Below are 20081 nucleotides of genomic sequence, written 5' to 3' on the forward strand. Positions count from 1 at the left end.
GAATATGGATATCAAGAATCGGTGACTTCCTTCGCTCCCCTCAAAATTGGTACCGCTAACTATTGATATGCGTATATATGCTTCTGCGTATATTGGGCGTGACATAAAATTTTCGAGTTCTAAGATTTATGTTAATTAATAAAAGTTGATAATCAAAAGTCGGCGCGTTTTGGAAATAAATCATATACAAAATTTGTGCAATATTACAGATACGAACATAGGGAATTCTTGAACAGGTTATAGTAAACTGAATTTGTGAACAAATCATATGGTAACAACTTAACATCTGACATATTAATGTGAGATTGAAAAATTAAACCGGGGTAGATTCCCATCAAACCAAAAAATTGATGTCTGTGATTAATAGTTACAATGCAAATATATGTAGGAGTTTATTTACCCAAAAGTTCTATTCATTAGTTACTTGCTTTATAGAGCTAGTTGCTTTCTTTACAAAAAGTTTAATTTAGTTTTTAAATTTTTCTTGCTTCACTTTGGCATGCAAAATAACAAATTGGAACCATCTTGTATTTAATCAGTCTTAGAATTGATGTTCAATTAATGTCTACTTACAGATCATGCATGCATGTTGGGCCAACATTTTTGAGGAAATCAACTGCAAATTTTGCACCCGCTTTATCTCATGACTCATGGAAAAGTTAAACACGTTGCAGTAGTGTGTGTTTTAAGGTCCCGGAAAGTGATTGATGTTGTCTGAATATGGGTGGATTGTTTGTCTAATGACTAATGGAAGTGTATTGAACTTTGATGCACAAATTGGGTTTCGCAGGTTTCAAAATGTGTCAGTTGTTGTAGCATGTAAATAGAAAGTAGTCGTATAAATTCTTATTCGTTATTCTATCAATACCTGCGAATTACTGTGGCGATAAAACCCCGCAGCATCGCGCGGGTAATCTTCCTAGTTTTAAGTTATTTAATAATAGAATAGCAATAATAATAAGAAAAACACTCAAATCATAAACCCTTGATTATGATAAAGATAATTAAAGTAACTGTTATCCATATAACAAATCCAAACTAATATATACCATTACATCAAATTCAACTAATATGATTTATCTAATAGTCATCGATGAATAAAGCAAGAGAAAATCAAACGGTCATGCTGAAGCGTAAACAATCATGAAGACATGACATAGGAGGAACAAAACCAACGATAAAGGAAAAAAAAAACTAAATTCTGTGATGAAAAACGACGGTGGTCCTAGTACAACACGTCGACAAGTTTGCCACATAAAAACTACAACCACGGTGGCACAAAATACGACTGTGGCCAACAAGTGAACGATGGTTGGTTAATTCCGTTAACCTTTGGTTATAGAATTAGGTAAATTCAACCGATTGCAATTTTATTATGTTTTGAGTATGACACATATTAAAGGAGTAGTGTTTGGGATTTCTTATGAAAATTCCTTAAAACTTTGGAATAAGTTAATAAGTTACAAAAATATAACTTATTAACTTATCACTCTTATATCAAAAGCAAACCCAAACACTTTATTACTTTTAAATAAGTTCATAAGTTATAAATAGGTCACACTTTAACATGACAAGCAGACAAAAAGCCATTTTTAAGTGTCTACAAGCACCACATGCTCAAGATTTTCTTCTTGCTATCCCTATAGATGGGTTAGGCCAGCATATGTCTCCAGTGAAGTATCGTAGTATCCTTAAGTATCGCCTTATGATTCCTCTATTTCCGGTTGATGAGATATGTCCTGTTTGTCGTAAAGCGTGTTTAGACTCATATGGGGAGCACGCGGTGCACTGTAAAGAGCTCCCGGGGTTCAAGTACCGACACGATCTGGTTAGGGATGTGCTCTTTGATATATTCAGGCGAGCTGGAATTTCTGTTAAGAAAGAAGCACCTGTGAATTTCCTGACTGACCCGTCGGAGAGAAGATCATCTCTTCGACCGGCTGACATTTTGGTGTTTGGATGGATAGGAGGGAAACACGTGTGTGTGGATTTAACAGGGGTTTCTCCTTTGGTGGGCTTAGGGAGTAGTGGTTTCGCGGTCGGTCAAGCCGCATTAAAAGCTGCTTCAGGTAAGGTGGCAAAACATGAAAAGGCGTGTCTTGACAACCAACATGTATTTATTCCTTTTGCTTTAGACACTTTTGGTTTCCTCGCGCCTGAAGCTGTGGAGCTACTTACCCGTGTTCAGCGGATCATGCATAGTAATGTTATGACTCCAAGATCAGCAAATATAGTTTTTAAAAGATTGGGTTTTGCGATTCAAAAAGGGGTAGCGGCGCAGCTTGTTGCCCGCTTGCCTTCTGTTTCGATGTAATCCAATAAACAATTTATAATATTATATATATATATATATAAGGGTATATGCAATTTGTGATTTAAAAAAAAAAAAAAGCAAAATCCCAAACACCCCCTAAAATTATAAATATAAAGGTTGTGTGTAGCGCTCTTCACGAACCGAACAAAAAATGAAATGAGCCAAAATCGAAGCAAGCATTATTCGATTGAACATCCAACAATTTTGAGTATTATTTATTTCTTTTTCTTTTTAAAATTTTAAACAAGAAACAAGTTTGAAGGCTCTAGTTTTTAGACAAACGTATAATATGTTATAAATTTTTAGAGGAAAGAAGTTTGAAATAAGATATAATGAACATGTAAACAAACTTTTAGTATTCTGAAAACTTGAATCGAACTAATAAAACTATAAAATTGACGGAATATGAAAAATTTAAAACGATTTAAAAAATTATATACTTTACATTTTATGTGTGTTGTCTATATATTTATATATTTGTTCATATATAATTATATATTAAATAAATTAAAAATATTCGAGCTGAACCGAACCGAGCAGACCTTTGCTTGTTGCTTGACTCGTTTACAAACTGAACCGAGCAGAGCGGCTCGTTTACAATCGAGTAAAAAAACAAGCAAGTATTTTCCAAACAATAGTGGTTTGGATGGCCTATACGTGATACATTTTTGAAAATGAAAATAGCAGGTCCGTTTATAAACCAAAACTAAAGCTAGCCCAAATATCATAAGCCCAACACAAAAATGTAAAAGAAAGTAAAAAGAAACGCCCACCGTGGGGCTCGAACCCACGACCACAAGGTTAAGAGCCTTGCGCTCTACCAACTGAGCTAGACGGGCTTCGTACTCTTCTTCATTATAAACCACCTTGTAGGAAACCCAACATTGACTTTAAATAAACTCAACTCAAAAGTCTTATCTGTGCATTTAGGGTTTGTTTGAACTCAGAACATACATACATCTTAAATCTGATGTGTTGAACAATGGAGCTATGGGGATTATCGACGATGCTTCAATTAATATTAATCGTAGCTTTCATTTCAGGATTAGGCTTAGCAGCTGCTGTTATTATTGAAGCATTCAGAAGACGATTCAATCACAAGTACTGCTACCTTCTAAACCCTAATTATTTACTTTTATTATTATTATTTGCTTTAATGATTGTTTGTTTGTTGATTTTATTATCACAGTCATTTGGAAGCTCACCCGATCTTTGAAGATCCAAGTTCATTGAAACAGGTTTATTTGTTATTTGATATCTTATTAATTGTTAAGCATTTGTTAAATTAGGGATGAGATCCGTACCGAGAACGATTAAAACCATATGCTGAATAGCTTACCGATTTTTTCTGTTTGGTACTGATCGGTACCGGTGCCATGGAAAATACTGTAAATACTGATACTGAATTGTGCTGATACCGAAAACATGAGAGAATGGTATCAGCACCATGCGGTTTTCGGTTAGGGCTGTGCATGAAACCGAAGAACCTAAACAAAAACAGACAGTTTGGTTCTATGTTTTTGTAAAAACCGAACTTGCATATAGGGGTGTTGGGAGTGCTTATTTTAAGCAACTTGTGATTTTGTTAACTTTTGGAAAAGTTAAAAGGTGTTTGGTATTGTGTGTTATTGTGAGGGGATAAGTTAACAAGTTACGAAGTTGTAACTTATTAACTTATGGGGAAAAGCTATAAGGAGGTAAAATAAGGAATCCCAAACGCCCCCATAATCAAAACCGAACCGAATATGTAGATTTTTCATTTTGTACTTTTGATGTTCCCTTCCCTGCCTCCGTCGAGAAATAGAACTTAAGACAAAGGGTTAAGTATCAAAAAGAGGTTAATAAATATGTAACTCATATATATTAGCACAAACTTATTATAATAAACTAGTTATTATTTTACAAAATGATTTAGGTCCAAATTCATTATTTGGCCCAATTTTTGTTTTCGGCTCAAAATTTTCTAACTCAAATGGCAAAACGGAAAAACCAAACTGATACCAAAAACCGAGAAAACGAATCCGAAAAAACTGAAACCAAACGGGTTTCAAAAACTCAAAAACCAAACCGTCCAACCACCTAGCATGGGTAGCGAATGTGTCCGGTGGGTACTGGTTCGGTACGCTACCAGTATGCGTTACAAATGTTCATCCCTACAGTTATGTGTTATTGAAACATTAATAGCAATATTATATACAGTGATTTATGTAAGTAACTTTGAAATTAATTTTGTAAACAATTCAATCATAAGTGTTTAGAAGAAGATTTAATCGTGGTTATTTTTGGATACTGACTCAATATGGGGCATTTGTAACAGGTTGAATGCCCTTATATATATGATCCTGCACAAAAATATATTTCATTGATTGTGCCTGCATATAATGAAGAACTTAGACTGCCTGTTGCTCTTGACGAGACAATGAAGTGAGTAAAAAAATATATTTCATTAATCTTTTTGCTACCAATAAATCATACTTTGTGTTAGAATAAACATAGTATGTATGCATGAGTGCATGACTTGATCAGTGGTTCTGAATTACGATGTATAGTTATCTTCAAGAACGTGCGAGAAAGGACCCGTCGTTTACATATGAGGTATCTTATAGATTTATTTTAATCAAATCAGTGTTTGTTATATTAAAACCTTAGTTTTGAAAGGATTGGTATTTGAGCAGGTGATAATCATTGATGATGGAAGTAAGGATGGAACAAAGCGAGTAGCCTTTGACTTTGTGAGGAAGTATAAAGTAGATAATGTTAGAGTTGTGCTTCTAGGGAAGAATCAGGGCAAAGGAGAAGCTATAAGAAAAGTGAGTCTAGTTTACATAATTATATGATTTAATGTTTTATCTTTGCGATGTTTTAATTATATTCATGAAAACTGATTAAAGCTTGTTGCTTTTGCGAAAGCATTGTAAAACAGGGAATGCTTCATTCTAGGGGAAAATTACTTCTGATGCTCGATGCTGATGGAGCAACCAAAGTTGATGACCTAGAAAAACTTGAAAATCAGGTTAGTCTCAGTTGCAGTCTGTCAGATTAAGATCATATATAAGTGTGCAAAACGGGTATATTGTATGTAAATAGCAGTTGATGTTTTTCTTAGTAGATCCTTGCAGTTGCCAAAAAGAAACATCAATCAGATGGAGATTTAAGTGAAGCAATTCAAGACATCCCGATTGTGGCATTTGGTTCACGTGCTCATCTGGAGAAGAAAGCTCTAGCTACAGTTAGTTCCTCATGTTTGAATTTATATTTTTCTATTTCTGTTTTTCTTTTCTTAAACATATCAAAATTTGCTCCAGAGGAAATGGTACAGAAACTTTTTAATGAAAGGCTTCCACGTCGTGGTCCTCCTAGCTGCTGGCCCTGGAGTTCGTGATACACAGGTTTTTGTTCTTAAAACAACTTATCTAATTATATAATTCCTTTAATGTGTCAAGTTTTGTTAAAGTTGATTTGATGGATATATACTAATATGAAGTTTGGCGTGTATGGCAGTGTGGATTTAAGATGTTTACTAGAGCTGCTGCAAGGAAGCTTTTTACTAATATTCGTTTGAAAAGGTATGAAATTCTTCGCGATACTTTTACTTGCGGACTTGCTGTATATTTATAGGTAAATTCTTGAAGTTTATAGTTACAATAACAGTCGTAAATTGAATAAAACGACTTGAGAGCACTAAAAGTAGACTCTAAACGACTTTCAATATGATTAGTTATTCATTTTAGCATAAGTTTGATGAAGTTATTATAACTATAATGCAGATGGTGCTTTGATGTGGAATTAGTTTATTTAAGCAAGTACTTTAAGATCCCTATAATAGAGATATCGGTAACCTGGTCTGAAATTCCCGGGTCAAAGGTGAGTCTATTAAGCATTCTGAACATGCTATGGGAAATGAGTCTGATGTCAGTGGGATATAGAGTTGGTATTTGGAAGATAAGCAGCGATCGACAATAGTTCAAGTAAAACAACAGACAGACAGCAGCCTTGTTTTATCCTACAAACCCTGATGTCCAGTTTTTAGACATACAAATCGTCAAGTCATGTAACCAGGTCTTTTTTAAAAATATGTTTGAAGGAATCTCAGTTATTATTTTTCTCGATGCGGTTGTTATTAGCTGTAAGTTGAAACTATTATGTATGCTAGAGACATCATGAATGACAGTTATACCGATCTATGCTGAAACTCAATGAGACTTTAAAGCCCTCAATTTTTTTCTTTAGATCATTTAAAGACTCTTGACTTATGTGTAACCTCTTGCATGCCTGACCTAAGCCTCATAATTGACATTTTATTATTATTTTTCTTGGGAGAGGCATGGCAATTGTATTCTACCTTAAACAAGAAGAAAATGATAATTGGTCCCCTTGTATTTATACAGTTAATTTATTGTATTTTGAGATTTTATTTTGAGTAAACTGCGTTTTTCGTCCATGTGGTTCGTCCAAATATACGGTTTTGGTCCAATAGTTTCAAATTTGCGATTTTCATTCTTGTGGTTTCATTTCACTTGCAATTAAACCCGAATTCACTAATCCCGTTGGTTAAACCCATTAGCGTGCCCTTCATGTGAGGGGCAGTTTTGTCCTTTTTCTCCCCATATAAACCCCAGTCCTAATTCGCAAGCCCCCTCACGTGAGGGGCTGGGGTGTATTTTGGGGAAAAAAATGACAAAACTGCCCCTCACGTGAAAGGCACGCCGAGGGGTTTAATGACCAGACTTAACGAGATTAGTGAATTCGGGTTTTATTGCAAGTGAAATGAAGCTACAGAGATGAAAATTGCAAATTTTAAAATATTGGACTAAAACCGCAAATTTGAATAAACCACATGACGAAAACCGCAGTTCACTATTTTGTTTTTAATAATCAGAGAACTTTTATGTTATACATGCACAAATCGCGATTAACCTATTTTTTCAACTGGCCATTCCCACTTTAATGGGGTGGTAAAGTGGTTAGGGTGTAGAATATGATGTCATAGGTTCAGTCACTCCATACTCTATAGTGTAACATTTAGCTATTAAAAAAATAATAACAAAAATATAAAACAATTTTCTCGAACATTTTGTGCATCATTAATGTAAGCTTAACCATGCTATTCAAATTCAATTAACTTCATCCACTGACTAGGGCTGTTCAAAGCTCGAGCTCAACTTAGATTTTAAAATGAGCTAAGAGCTTAAGCTCGAGTTCAACTTGGTTTTAAAAAAAATGGCTTAGCTTGGTTTTGTTTAAAACTTTAAATTGAATAATAACAGAGAGTTAGGCTTAAAAGACTGAATTTTTTACTTGGGCTATGAACTTTTTAAAAGTTGGGGCAAATTAAGCTAGTCAATCTTGGCTCAAGCAAGCTTCGCTTGCAAACCGAGTAAGCTTGGTGTCAAGCCATATTCAAGTGAGCTTTAGCGCCACAAGCTATTTACTAACGTTTGAATTTTGCTGGCCAAACAAACTGATACTATCAAGTATCTACACACATATTTATGTATAGATTTGTGAAAAGGGTTGATGAAATTATTTTATCAAAATGTACAGCAAAGGGGACCATTTCAGAGACCACCTTCTATCAAAATCTTCAAACATGCAACCCACCTTCCTTGCTGATTGGTGAATCTTAAAGCTATGTCATAGTCATGATTCATGAGATGCTGTCACAAAATATTGCTTAATGTACAAACAAATAATTGCCTCACACACCCAACACATTCAGAAATCAGAATCCATGTGCCAATTTTACCCTACAACTAACTATATATGTAAAAAGAAAACCGATGGAAACCGGAAATTCGATTGATTAAAATAAAGAATAACAAGGATAGTTGGGCCGATTCAAGATGGACTATTCTCCGTTTAGCCAATTTGAGATCACAATTGATAAAGATTGATTCGAGATGGTCAACCTCCCGATAGACCCGTAGAGTGGGTTAGGCTCCAAGAACAAGAAAGAAGAAACAAGAACTTTTGAAACGATTTTCTGATTATTTTTCTTATTACTTTTCTCAAACGAAGATTACAATTTATGGGGAAGGTTAACATGCAAATTAAATTAACGTGCTAACTGTAAGAATCAAGTAGAGTAATTAAATATACAAGTAAGAAAACTAAAAATAATAATAGGAAAAAGATAAATAATTATCTACTTGTATATAATTACTCTACTTAGCACGTTAATTTCATTTGTATATGATCCAAATCATATTTACCCTATAATTTATAGGAAAACTAAAAATAATAATAGGAAAAAGATAAATAATAAGAAAACCTAATTATTATAGTATAATAACGAAACTAAATAATAGTTAAACTTTAATTAATATATTAGATCATATCTATAACTCTCCAAATACAAAGTTAATAAACCATATTTTAATACAAAGTTAATAAACCATATTTTAATACATAAACATCGATACCCTATAAACTAAAACAAGAACCTATAAATAGACACAATTTTATTAATAAATGTTACGGTTACTTAGACCCTTCAACATTCTCACCCCTTTGTCTCCCTTAACCCTTCAGCTTAAGACGGGTTCGTATCAAAAACAAGACAATGAACCAAAAAGGCAAAAATTATCACTAATAATAAAACCAGAATCATATTCTCCCAACACAATACACTTGATATCACACTTCTAAAATCAAAGAATTGCAGTACAATAAACCCAATGACAAAACAACATACATGATGCGAAAACGGAATATCATCGAAACGCCTTAGAAACACTTCCTGTGCACGATTGACGGGCCAGACTCGTCATATTCCGCCTTCGAAATCCACATCTGCATATTCAAAACAACCCAAAATCAGAACCAACATATATACTTAACACTTAACAGTTAATAACAAAACTAAAAACTAAAAACAAACCTGCTGAAAGGTACTGAGTGATGCCAAAATAGACCCTCCAATCCAAATACTATACTTTCGTTCCGGTGGCGCGACAACCTTAATCTTCATACTACTCGGTGCCAACGCGGTAATCTCCTTACTCATCCTATCAGCAATCCCGGGAAACATAGTCGTGCCACCGCTTAGCACAATGTTTCCATACAAGTCTTTCCTAATATCCACATCACACTTCATGATCGAATTATACGTCGTCTCATGAATACCAGCCGCTTCCATTCCAATCATGGACGGCTGGAACAACACCTCTGGGCAGCGGAAGCGCTCTGCACCGATAGTGATCACCTGCCCGTCGGGCAGCTCATAGCTTTTCTCAATAGAAGAGCTCGTTCGTGACGTCTCGAGCTCCTGCTCGTAGTCTAGAGCAATGTAAGCTAGTTTTTCCTTCATGTCTCGTACTATTTCTCGTTCGGCTGTTGTCGTGAACGAGTATCCAAGTTCGGTTAGAATCTTCATCAGACAGTCGGTTAGATCACGTCCCGCTAGATCAAGTCTTAGGATGGCGTGTGGCAATGCGTAGCCTTCGTATATAGGAACCGTGTGGCTCACACCGTCTCCTGAGTCAAGTACAATACCGGTCGTACGACCACTAGCATAAAGCGAAAGAACTGCTTGTATAGCAACATACATAGCGGGTGCATTGAATGTTTCAAACATGATTTGGGTCATTTTTTCACGGTTGGCTTTCGGGTTCAAAGGGGCTTCGGTTAACAGAACCGGGTGCTCTTCTGGGGCGACACGAAGCTCGTTGTAGAAAGTGTGGTGCCAGATTTTTTCCATGTCATCCCAGTTGCTGACAATACCGTGTTCGATCGGGTATTTTAAAGTCAAAATGCCTCTCTTTGACTGAGCCTCGTCGCCTACGTAAGCGTCCTTTTGGCCCATTCCGACCATTACACCCGTGTGACGTGGTCGACCAACGATACTTGGGAACACGGCCCGTGGTGCATCGTGTCCAGCAAAACCAGCCAGCAACAAAAAGTTAAGGTTTAAAGTTTAGAGTTTGAACATCATTTGTTTATCTGAATGTATGCTGAGGAATAAACGGATACTGTATTCGGTTACCTTAACCATTCCAGTTCCATTATCGCATACAAGCGGTTGAATCTCATCTGATTCTGCCATCTTTTATGCTACCTGCAGAATAAAATACAGGTTAGTGAAATATTGTTCTTAATCTGTCCTTTTGTATCAAATTTAATAAGTTTGTTGACTTGATTTAAAATTGTAAGGCAAACGTGACCCATTGGGTCGAATGAGTTGTAATAAAATGTAAACTAAAAAAAGAAAAGAATTGAAACGGGTCAAAATGGGTTGACATTTCTTGACTTTTTTTTTCTTATGTAACGAAACGGATGAAACTTTTTTGTTTTTTTACTTTTTTAGTTTTTGATTTATATTTCAAGTTATGTTTTTTAATTATTTTTTTTTATTTTTAATGAGGGGTTTCTGAAATCTCATCCCATTTTGGCCCATTTCCAAAACGCCTCATTTAAAAATTCAAAAAAATAATTAAAAAATCATAACTCGAAATATAAATCAAAAACTAAAAAAGTTAAAAAAACAAAAAAGTTTCCTCCGTTTTTCTCGTTCCATTTAAAAAAAGATCTTGATAAATGTCAACCCATTTGACCCGTTCAATCATTTCTTTTTTTTAGTTTGGCCCATTCTGACCCATTATATACATTTTATTACAACCCAATGGGTCACATTTGTCACCCAAATTGTAAGTAAAGTTAGGACTTTTAGTAATTCTGCAGGCCGAAACTCTTAACACTGGATCAATATTACATACAAGCAAAAAAGAAAGCATATAGTACTTGATGATGAAATCGCGGTATCTAGCAAAATAAAGATGCGTAAGATCGAAACAAACAGAAAGAGCAAACAAGATAACTAATATTCTATAACTTAATAATAAGTAATATACTACAAGGACGGCAATAAGGTGTCAAGATCAGGGCGGCAAATATATTCTGTGAAGACTGGTCTTTTCCATGAACAAAAAAGCCTAGATCATCACATCATATCGTCTACATCGCACACCTAACATACTCAAAATTCTGTTACTGTCTATGGAGTTTTCATCTTCTAACTTCTAGTAACATATGAAAATACTTCACCAACAAAATCGTAAAGGAAAAGAATTCTCCAGTACAAATTTATCAAAAATTTGCAATTTAAAGCCGCTATATGCAATCTGGTTACAAGGTATTGACTCATTCAGCCAATTACAAAAAAGTAGTGTTTAGTGTTTACATCGAAATTGAAACAGAAGGCAAACTGATAACAGACTGCACTGCTAGCCCTTTTTGGATAACAAAACTATTTACGTTCATATATCTTTGGTCATGATATTACTATTCATGACCTGTTAGACTTGACTAAGTAGCTCCACGGTTGCATACTCTTTAGACGTAACCAAAAGCATCAAATGGTATAACAACGGACGCATCAACTAAAGAAGATAACAAATTAATCACAAAATTTGAACATGCTTTACGAGACGTGAATAGTTTGTAAACATGCATAAACAAATACGTAACAATATGAATAGAAATAGTTAAATTTCATTTAAAACTGAAATGAACGGATCTACTAATAAAATCTTCAAAAAGAAGAGCATGAACAAACATATATAATATTTATATACCTGCTGAAATTGTACAAAAAAATCCAGGAAGATGTTAAGAGAGATGACAAGTTTGCACAAGTAATGGCAACAGAGCTTGAAAAATAGTTTACAAGTGTAGGAAATAATATAGGAGGAGAGTTATGAGTGTGGACCGTTGGATGGGTTTGGTCTTCAAGATCCTTGATTACAATATATAAGTGGTGGATTACACGTCTGGGACCCCACATCTCCCCTCCATTTCATTGTTTGAAATCGTGAGTTGGTATCTACAGTATTTATATCATATAGAGATAAGTGTTTTGTAAGGATTATGGGTACTGTATCGATAAATTTGGTACCTGCTTTTTGATAAAAGTGGTATTTATGTTTTCAGTACCGGTATAATACCGATTTTATCCATAGAATTCATGGTTTGTTTTTAAGTCTTTTATAGAATTTATTCTTGTGAATCTAGATTAAGGATTTATTTCTTCATACAATGATTAGAATTTAGTCTTAAGTCAACCATATGTTAACACACACTTGGTTAGAAGCTCGTATATTAGTATATTACATGGTTGAATAAAGAAAATACTAAATACTAAATAACAAATATTTATATTTATTAATAATAAAGTGATATTTTGAGTTAAGATGTGAATGAAATTACGTATAAGTTACTATATTTAAGGATTGAAACAAAACAAACAGGAAAAAGAATCTTGAACTTATAAGATTGTGACACGTGATGCAACCAGCTACTTATGTAATAGGTACATATTTGATTCGTTATAAAATGACAATATTTTCATAGTATTCAAGCTGATTTAACACTAATAATAAATTGTTCACGGTGAAGATAGAAGATCAAACATGCTACAACATGTTTTATAAAGCCTATTAACGTCATTTGTACATATTGGAGTGTATAAATTATACATATTGTTTTGCAAAAATCAAATAAATAAAAAGGTAGCATGACCGAAACTGAGGTATCATGGAAAAAAGCAGACATATGTATCGGTACCCATAAAGATTTGCCACCTTCTTACTTGCAAAGGCTTCACTCCCATGTGTGGTGTCTGCAAAAGTACATTTAAAGGAGAAATTAACATTGCTTTATAAATGTTAGTTATGATCAATAATTTCTGCAATATCCAGCTTTAACATTTTTTTATAAAATAAAATCATAAATTCAATCTTCGAATAAAGTTTATAGAATTATAGCTTATCTTAAAAGCAAACTACAAAAAAAAAAAACGAATTAGTTATATTTTCGATTAAAATTTTGACAAATTATGAATGAAGTAACTTCATATTATGAATAAAGTAACTTGTGTTTCTATTTGGTTTCATGTGTATACAATAACATGTTTATGTTATTTATTGTTATTATGTTGATATAATGGCTTATGAAGAGATATGGTCCTTGATTCAGATCAAGACCAAATCACCAATGGCAAAGTCATTGGTAGGAAAATGCCAGAGGAAACAAAAACCCTCAAGAAGCTAATACGAAGACTCCATTTGTATAGAAGGTACATCCGAAGACCACCGTCAGTATTAGACAACTGTACAGGAGAAATAAGCGTCACTAGGATAACACCATGTGTACAAAAGGTACGCTAGGGGACCACTTTAACAGTTTTATAAGAAGACAACCTTACTACACGGTGGGACTCGCATGAAAGAGAAACTGTCTCCACTACGTTAGCCACAATGAGACCATGTGGATATTCCAAAATGACATGTGACCCAATAAATATTCCATACATTCAACTATAAATAGGAGACTTCATCAAACGGTAAAAAAATTTATGTTTGTTTTACAGATTTAGTTCTCTACTTGGATTAAGGATTTTCGGTATCCATTACTTTATGGAAATACACATCTAGACTCTGGTTTAAATTCGTGTTTCTTCAATTTCGTAGGATGACTAAATTTATGAATTCTCCTTCCAAAATCTACATATTTATTAAATACAAATTAAACCAACGTTCATCCAATTCACCAATCTAAAATCAAATGGTCTTTGACCTAGTGGCATCAGGAAATTGGATAAGATTTTGTCTTTTCAAATGGGTGTCAGAAGTAAAGCTAAAAAATATATTAGTTGCCGTAAATTGATTTAGTAAATATTTTATTATTACGAACTTATAATTAAATAACTTAAAATCTAAACTGCTTGTCAACCATCTAATGGCCTATCAAGTTTAATAACCACAAATTTAAAGCTCAATATGAGATGCATATATTCCATTTATTCACTTTTTTCCTCAAATATTATTTGATTTGGAAAATCAGTTTAAAACTACCTTTTTTCCCTTAATAATCAATTAATATTGTAGATCACTGAAAGATCAGTTCACATATCATTTATTAAATTAATCCCAAAATCACTTTCATCATATATCCATCCTCCCACTATCACACCACCATGGCTGTCATGTTTATGTATATATAGAATCTTGCCAACTTGATGATATATTCTTGTGTGTCAGTGTGTTTATATATGTAAATCATTTATAAAATATATTCTAAAATACATATAAGTATACATAAAAAGCAGACATAAAGGCTCAATTAAACTGCAAGAAACAAATTAAGATTATGCAAAGTTGCTAAAGATCCAGATATCACAAGATATAAGACTCAAACTAACAAATACAAATCATTTGTATGATTCACAAATCAAAGTGAAACACAAGTTCTTAACAATCTGTTGACTAGAATAAACTTCGGATACAACCCATGTTTGCAGTCGTTTACAGGAACGGGGGCAATATTACCCATCGTCGAGGGTATTTTGGTCTTCCTTCCTTCCCATCAAATAGCTGCAACAAAAAAAAAACATCACAAAATGTATCAGACCTAATTTTATAATATGATCATATTCGACATTTCGAACCGTTTGAGATCAAACACAAGCCCAAACTGACCCATGGATTGATAAATAGGTTAAGAATATTACCCTCCTGAGACGTCGATGTTTAGCCAGGGCCCAATTTGTCATGATGGAAGCAGCAACCACAAGAAAAACATAACCTGCAACAGTCTGTGTTGCAATGTTAAAACCCAACCACTGATAAATCTCGGTTGTGTAATTCGCACACGTCACAATATTAAACAAGAACCCTTTTGGAATTTGGTACCCTCCGCTCCCACTCGGGCTCCTAAGATTCCTGAGTATGATGTGGCAATACAAGTTTGCAACTTGCATAACCGACCCAAACCCGAATCCAATCTTCATCTGGAGGTCACTTGCCGGTGTGTAGTGAGGATGGTTCACATAATAAGCTATGTAACACCCGAATGTCCAATAATAAGCACAGTTTCTAAACACGTTTGAAAGGGGTGAGGTTGCATGACTGAAACGGTGCACAAAAAACGTCTCCATGATACGCTTGAAATAATGGAAGCACCAGTAGTATAATGCGTATGTTTGAACCGGATGGATAACCCGTTTGTCTTTGTACCCGAAAATTTGGTACACGTTGAAGTAGTAGAAGACGGGATAGAGGATTAACGGGCCCAGATACTCAAAAAAGAAGAGTGTACGGTATGAAACTTGTGGGCCTAAATCCTTAAAAACTACTGTAAGGGTGTCAGAGTTTCCGGTTGTGTACTCTTTTAGAGCTTTCTTGGATTGAAGAACAACGGGCTTTTCCTTTGAGCCCGGTTGGACAGGTAGGGTTAAACGTTGTCTGGAAGGATAGTATTTCTTGACTGTTTACAGAAGACACATGAGAGTAAAAAAAAGACTGTCTTAGTTATACAAAAGTTCTTCAATAGAACATATTATCTGTACATACCAACAAACACCTGATGGGTGCACTTTAGGTATATATTAAACACTAAGTTACTGATGCAAATGCGCCTCTTTTTTATATCAATATGATAAGCCTTAATGTACTTTGTTTTAGTGGTAGGATTTATACAAAATCAAGCTAAAACCATCCATTATACATAAACCGTAAGATAAGGGAGTTAGAATGAAGATTTGGAAGTGAAAGCACAAGCCATTTGAATTTGATGATAAATGATTAAATGGTATGAAAGTTAAAACAATTATCATCCACAAACAAAGTCAACTGTGAGCATTTCTATCCAAACTTATTAGCATTGAAGTTAAATAGCTGGTGATTTTACTTTCAAACCATCATTTCATCTGCATTACGCTTCACATATTATATACATCACAAAAGCCAAAGCCAGTGCCCTCCCACAAAATTATTGTTCATAAAGTCACAACAATGTGTTCACATGAGCGAGTCACTTTGTACAACTCATTTATGTGCTAATTCGGCTGAAGCAAACAACTTACCATAGAGTCTCTAGAACTTTAAGTAAAGTTACCATTTACGCCCTAGACTTTTTGCTTTCTTTTTTGAGACCAACAATGTTACAGCACGTGGCCTGCTCACAATTGTTTGTTTTTGTTATGTTTTTCACTTATAACTTTTAAAATATGATGTTTTAAGAAAACTTTGAATGCGTTGTTGCAACGATCATACTTTAACCTAGTTGGTCCAAAAACAAAAGGAAAAAAAAAACACTTGTGAGTGGGTCACGCGCTGTAACCCTGCTCCAAAAAAAGCAAAAAGTCTTAAGAGTGTAAATTGTAACTTCAATTGAGGTTCAGAAACTCTATTGCAACTTATTTGTTTCAAACGAATGAGTCCATAAACATTGAATAAATGAATAATACAAAATGCAAATGCCACTTGTACACATTGATGAACCTTTGAGTAGTAACTTTGTGAGACAACACCTACCTTGTCTTTTGTAATATGTATAATAAGAATAGGCATGCGTTCAACACCGGCTTTTACAATTCTTTACATAAAGCAATAATGTTTTTTGACTTCGATTTGAAACGAAATAATAGCAAGTTTGTATTTAGTTATATATTAAATATTTGAATTATAAAGAAAAGACCTTAAGTATTTATCATTACTTCGAATTTTTACACTAATAAGTTATAGTACACTATCATCTATGATCATGGTATTGCTTTTCTAAGTGTATTAGGTTTTCTATTATACAGGTATATAATAGTATTAAATTATTGAATGATTGAAAATGCAGGCGGGACTAGTCACGTAGAGGACGCTATTTTTTACCAGGTTTACAATTTTTAATACAACTAAAATGGTTATTACATAGCTTACAATTAAGATAGTTTTACAGTGGTCATTCCCAAGAACCGTGCGATTAGTGGCCAGCGACCACCAACGATTCAGGCTTGCCTCTTTATTTTTGGACAAGAGCAGTCAACACTGATAGATATGTTCAAAACAGGGTTTTAATAAATCACAGTCATGGAACAACATTTTTTTGCTGTTGTCCACTTTTACCTTTAGTATATAGCTAGGGCTTTTGACTAAGTAGGTATCAGGGGTGTAAACAAGCCGAGCCAACCCCGGAGTTGACTAGGCTCGAGCTCGGCTCGTTTTGAGCTCTTTTCTAAAGTTAGAGTCCAACTCGTTAGTCATTTTAGCAAGCTCTGACTTGAGTCGAGTCGACTCGACTCGTTTATTATTTATTAACTAATTTAGAATCGTTCAGCTATGCAGTGTCTAAAAAGGTAAAACTTAAAGGCTCAATAAGTAATGAAATTAGTAATTATTATTTAATAATGAGTGAACTTACTTCTCTGATGAATTGCTTGCTGCAGATCAGCAACAGTAGCCTACAAACCAACCCCCAAATATATATAGTCACGGCCTCAAACCCTAAAATAGCATAATAAATAAATGAAGTGAAAATTGAGAGATGTGGTTGCTTACAGATTCGTCATGAAGCACAAGGCCACCGTTGATCAGCTCTCTGCCGCTCCGTGTAGTAACCGTCACCTTCATCTTAATCTTAATGGATCGGAAACGGAGAAAACAATGAACGACAGGTGTGAAATTATTATTATTATTATTATTATTATTATTATTATGAGAATGAGATGTATGTATGGCGTTGTTATGAAATAAATATAATGGTGTTGTATCGGCAAAGATTTAGATGAGATGAGATGGGATGGGATTATAATAAAGAGGGTATGGTTGGGTAGATGAGCAGAGGCAACCACTAGCTAGTCTGATTTAATGAAGAAGCTGCTGATAGGGTAGTCTAACTGCGTCTACCCACATTCATCAACCACGCCCGACATTGACATTCAGGGGTGGGTAGAAAACCGAATTAACCGAAAAAATCACATTGAAAAAACCGAACCGAAGCATTAACTGAAGGTTAGTTTTTTGTATTTCTTAAAACCGAAATTTCGGTTTCAATTCGGTTATCCAGTTTTAAAAAATCGAACCTATTAATGATAAAGATTATCAAGATGATGAGGAATGGACTAAACTTTTTAGATAAATAGATAAGATGATGAACGAAGATCGGGACTAAACTTTTAATGCTTTTTAATTTTTAAACTCTATTTAGCAACTTTGTATTCATATAGTTCATGTAACACGCACTTATTTTTGTTGTTGAAGTTAAGGTTAAGGGTAGTGGGGCGCGGATATGGGGGGGAGGGGGGGGGGCGGCCACCTGGCTCGCGAACACCGCTACCATGTTGGCGCGGATGGGGGGCGCGGGGCAGTCCGCGTGGGCTAGGTGGTAAATCAAGATTGTATTTTTATTTATATTTCTTGTTTTGTTTAATGTTCTGCAGATGGGTTTGTTATATTAATTGATTTTATAGGGTTTTATTACATCTTGCAGGTTCTTGAAGCAAAAAGACAAAGAAAGCAGCTACCTTTTGTTCAACCAGGTAAATCAAGATTGTATTTTCATATATATTTTATATTTTGTTAATATATATTTTGTTTAATCATCTTGAGTTGGGTTTTTTATATTAATTGACTTATAGGGTTTTATTGCATCTTGAAGGTTTCTTGATGCCAAAAGATAAAGAAAGCAGCTATCTTTTGTTCATCCAGATAATCAAGATTGTATTTTTTTTTATAAATTTTATATTTTGTTTTCCTTTTTATTTATGTTTTAATGAAATGTTTTAATTTAGTATTATTAATATTTATTTAGGATATAGTATTGAAAAAAAAACTCAACCAAGCCCCGGCTCACCTGGACCATTACAGGCTTGGTCTGGGGGCTTGGTTGGCATGCCTAGTCAGCGCCACGTGTCATGAAGATGTTGGTTCACTTGGGGCTCAACCAAACCCCATTACCCTTAGCCTAATATATATGTGGATTGTGGTACTCTAACATGTTCTTATACAAGTTTAAGATATGCATTTTCAATTTTTTTATTTTTATTTTTTTGTCATGTCAACACATAATTGAAAAATAACCGAATCGAAACCGAAAATTAACTGGAAAACCGAACGGTTTGCATATTCAAATAACCGATTATTTCAGTTCCGGTTTGGGTTTCGTCTAATAACCGAACCGAACCATGCTCAGCTCTACCGGTACCCATACAACAATATCCTATGCCAAAATTCAACTGGCTTTTTGTGTTTTATTATCGATTTGGTCTAGGTCAAGTTTTATTTTTTTTTAAACGGCAACAATCTTGGGTGTAAACTTATCTTTTTAGGCTATGTTGAGGGTTAACTCTTTGACCGCCGTGAGGCCGTGCCCCTTGATGAACAAGAACCGGATGGAGTCCATAAACTCTTGCCCCTTGTCGGGTTTGAATCAGGGATTAAAGCCTTGTTTCAACCATTCACTCGTATGTTCTTTGAACTGATTCAAGTGGACACGAAATTGTGACTCCACTAAGGGAGGTGCATGTCTCTTTTACCACTAGACCAACTTCTCATGATTGATCTGAGTCTAGTATTCTATAGAAAAATATTTGATATAAACATTTAAATGTACAGTGGTGAAGATTCGTAATAAGAGCTTTAATATCCCTTCTCATATATTTTGTGAGTGGATGTTTTCATAATATGGAGAGTGATATCAAGAGTAAAGTACAAACATGAATACTTACAATGAATAATTTGACCACTCAATTTGAGGGTTTTTAACGCTATTTTTTTTACATAAATAGAAGTTTGTTTGGTGTTCTTCATGATGCACACGTATTAGAAATGCTAGTTAAGCCTTTTTTGCTAATTATTGTATAGTAGAAATGTTTAACACCAATTCTCATATGAACCACTTCACTTTTATTGGAACCCAAAAACCGGCCCTATGCCTTGCTAGTTACCACTAGACTAAACAAAATTAACAATGGTTACCTTTAATATTGGGAAAATTCATAAAA

General features: G+C 34.4%; 3 protein-coding genes and 1 non-coding gene across 4 annotated transcripts; 1 reads left to right on the forward strand and 3 right to left on the reverse strand.

The window, feature by feature from the left end:
• Window positions 1-3080: 3080 nt before the first annotated feature.
• On the reverse strand, window positions 3081-3153 carry TRNAK-CUU (transfer RNA lysine (anticodon CUU)). The gene has a single exon. It is a non-coding gene; the product is annotated as a tRNA-Lys (tRNA).
• Window positions 3154-3294: 141 nt separating this feature from the next.
• Window positions 3295-6317, forward strand: LOC143567832 (uncharacterized). The gene is made up of 10 exons (XM_077054140.1): window positions 3295-3415; window positions 3504-3552; window positions 4632-4738; window positions 4864-4909; window positions 4990-5124; window positions 5238-5327; window positions 5424-5543; window positions 5620-5703; window positions 5816-5880; window positions 6082-6317. The coding sequence occupies exons 1-10, from the start codon at window positions 3297-3299 to the stop codon at window positions 6275-6277; spliced, it is 1011 nt and encodes a 336-aa protein (XP_076910255.1). The 5' UTR covers window positions 3295-3296; the 3' UTR covers window positions 6278-6317.
• Window positions 6318-9040: 2723 nt separating this feature from the next.
• On the reverse strand, window positions 9041-10197 carry LOC143567833 (actin-like). Its single transcript, XM_077054142.1, has 2 exons — window positions 9195-10197; window positions 9041-9106 (listed from the first exon to the last, which is right to left on the reverse strand). Exons 1-2 carry the CDS (start codon window positions 10125-10127, stop codon window positions 9041-9043), a joined length of 999 nt encoding a protein of 332 aa, XP_076910257.1. The 5' UTR covers window positions 10128-10197.
• Window positions 10198-14427: 4230 nt separating this feature from the next.
• LOC143567838 (very-long-chain enoyl-CoA reductase-like) lies at window positions 14428-17709 on the reverse strand. The gene is made up of 4 exons (XM_077054146.1): window positions 17638-17709; window positions 17501-17540; window positions 14820-15574; window positions 14428-14682 (listed from the first exon to the last, which is right to left on the reverse strand). The coding sequence occupies exons 1-4, from the start codon at window positions 17707-17709 to the stop codon at window positions 14614-14616; spliced, it is 936 nt and encodes a 311-aa protein (XP_076910261.1). The 3' UTR covers window positions 14428-14613.
• Between the last annotated feature and the right edge of the window lie 2372 nt (window positions 17710-20081).

The sequence above is a fragment of the Bidens hawaiensis genome, unplaced genomic scaffold (assembly GCF_021521415.1).
Source record: "Bidens hawaiensis isolate Kalapana, Puna unplaced genomic scaffold, B.hawaiensis_p1.1 tig00023644_1, whole genome shotgun sequence".
NCBI lineage: Eukaryota > Viridiplantae > Streptophyta > Magnoliopsida > Asterales > Asteraceae > Bidens > Bidens hawaiensis.

Excerpts from the sequence above, each read along its gene's own strand:
- LOC143567832 (XM_077054140.1), top strand. The coding sequence starts at position 3,297 with ATGGAGCTATGGGGATTATCGACGATGCTTCAATTAATATTAATCGTA. Across the intron at positions 4,739-4,863 it reads GCTCTTGACGAGACAATGAA|TTATCTTCAAGAACGTGCGA; the intron begins GTGAGTAAAAAA and ends TACGATGTATAG. Across the intron at positions 5,881-6,081 it reads ACTAATATTCGTTTGAAAAG|ATGGTGCTTTGATGTGGAAT; the intron begins GTATGAAATTCT and ends ACTATAATGCAG.
- LOC143567833 (XM_077054142.1), bottom strand. The coding sequence starts at position 10,127 with ATGGTCGGAATGGGCCAAAAGGACGCTTACGTAGGCGACGAGGCTCAG. Across the intron at positions 9,107-9,194 it reads CACTCAGTACCTTTCAGCAG|ATGTGGATTTCGAAGGCGGA; the intron begins GTTTGTTTTTAG and ends TTGAATATGCAG.
- LOC143567838 (XM_077054146.1), bottom strand. The coding sequence starts at position 17,709 with ATGAAGGTGACGGTTACTACACGGAGCGGCAGAGAGCTGATCAACGGT. Across the intron at positions 15,575-17,500 it reads GCAAGCAATTCATCAGAGAA|TCAAGAAATACTATCCTTCC; the intron begins GTAAGTTCACTC and ends TTCTGTAAACAG. Across the intron at positions 14,683-14,819 it reads AACATCGACGTCTCAGGAGG|CTATTTGATGGGAAGGAAGG; the intron begins GTAATATTCTTA and ends TTTTTGTTGCAG.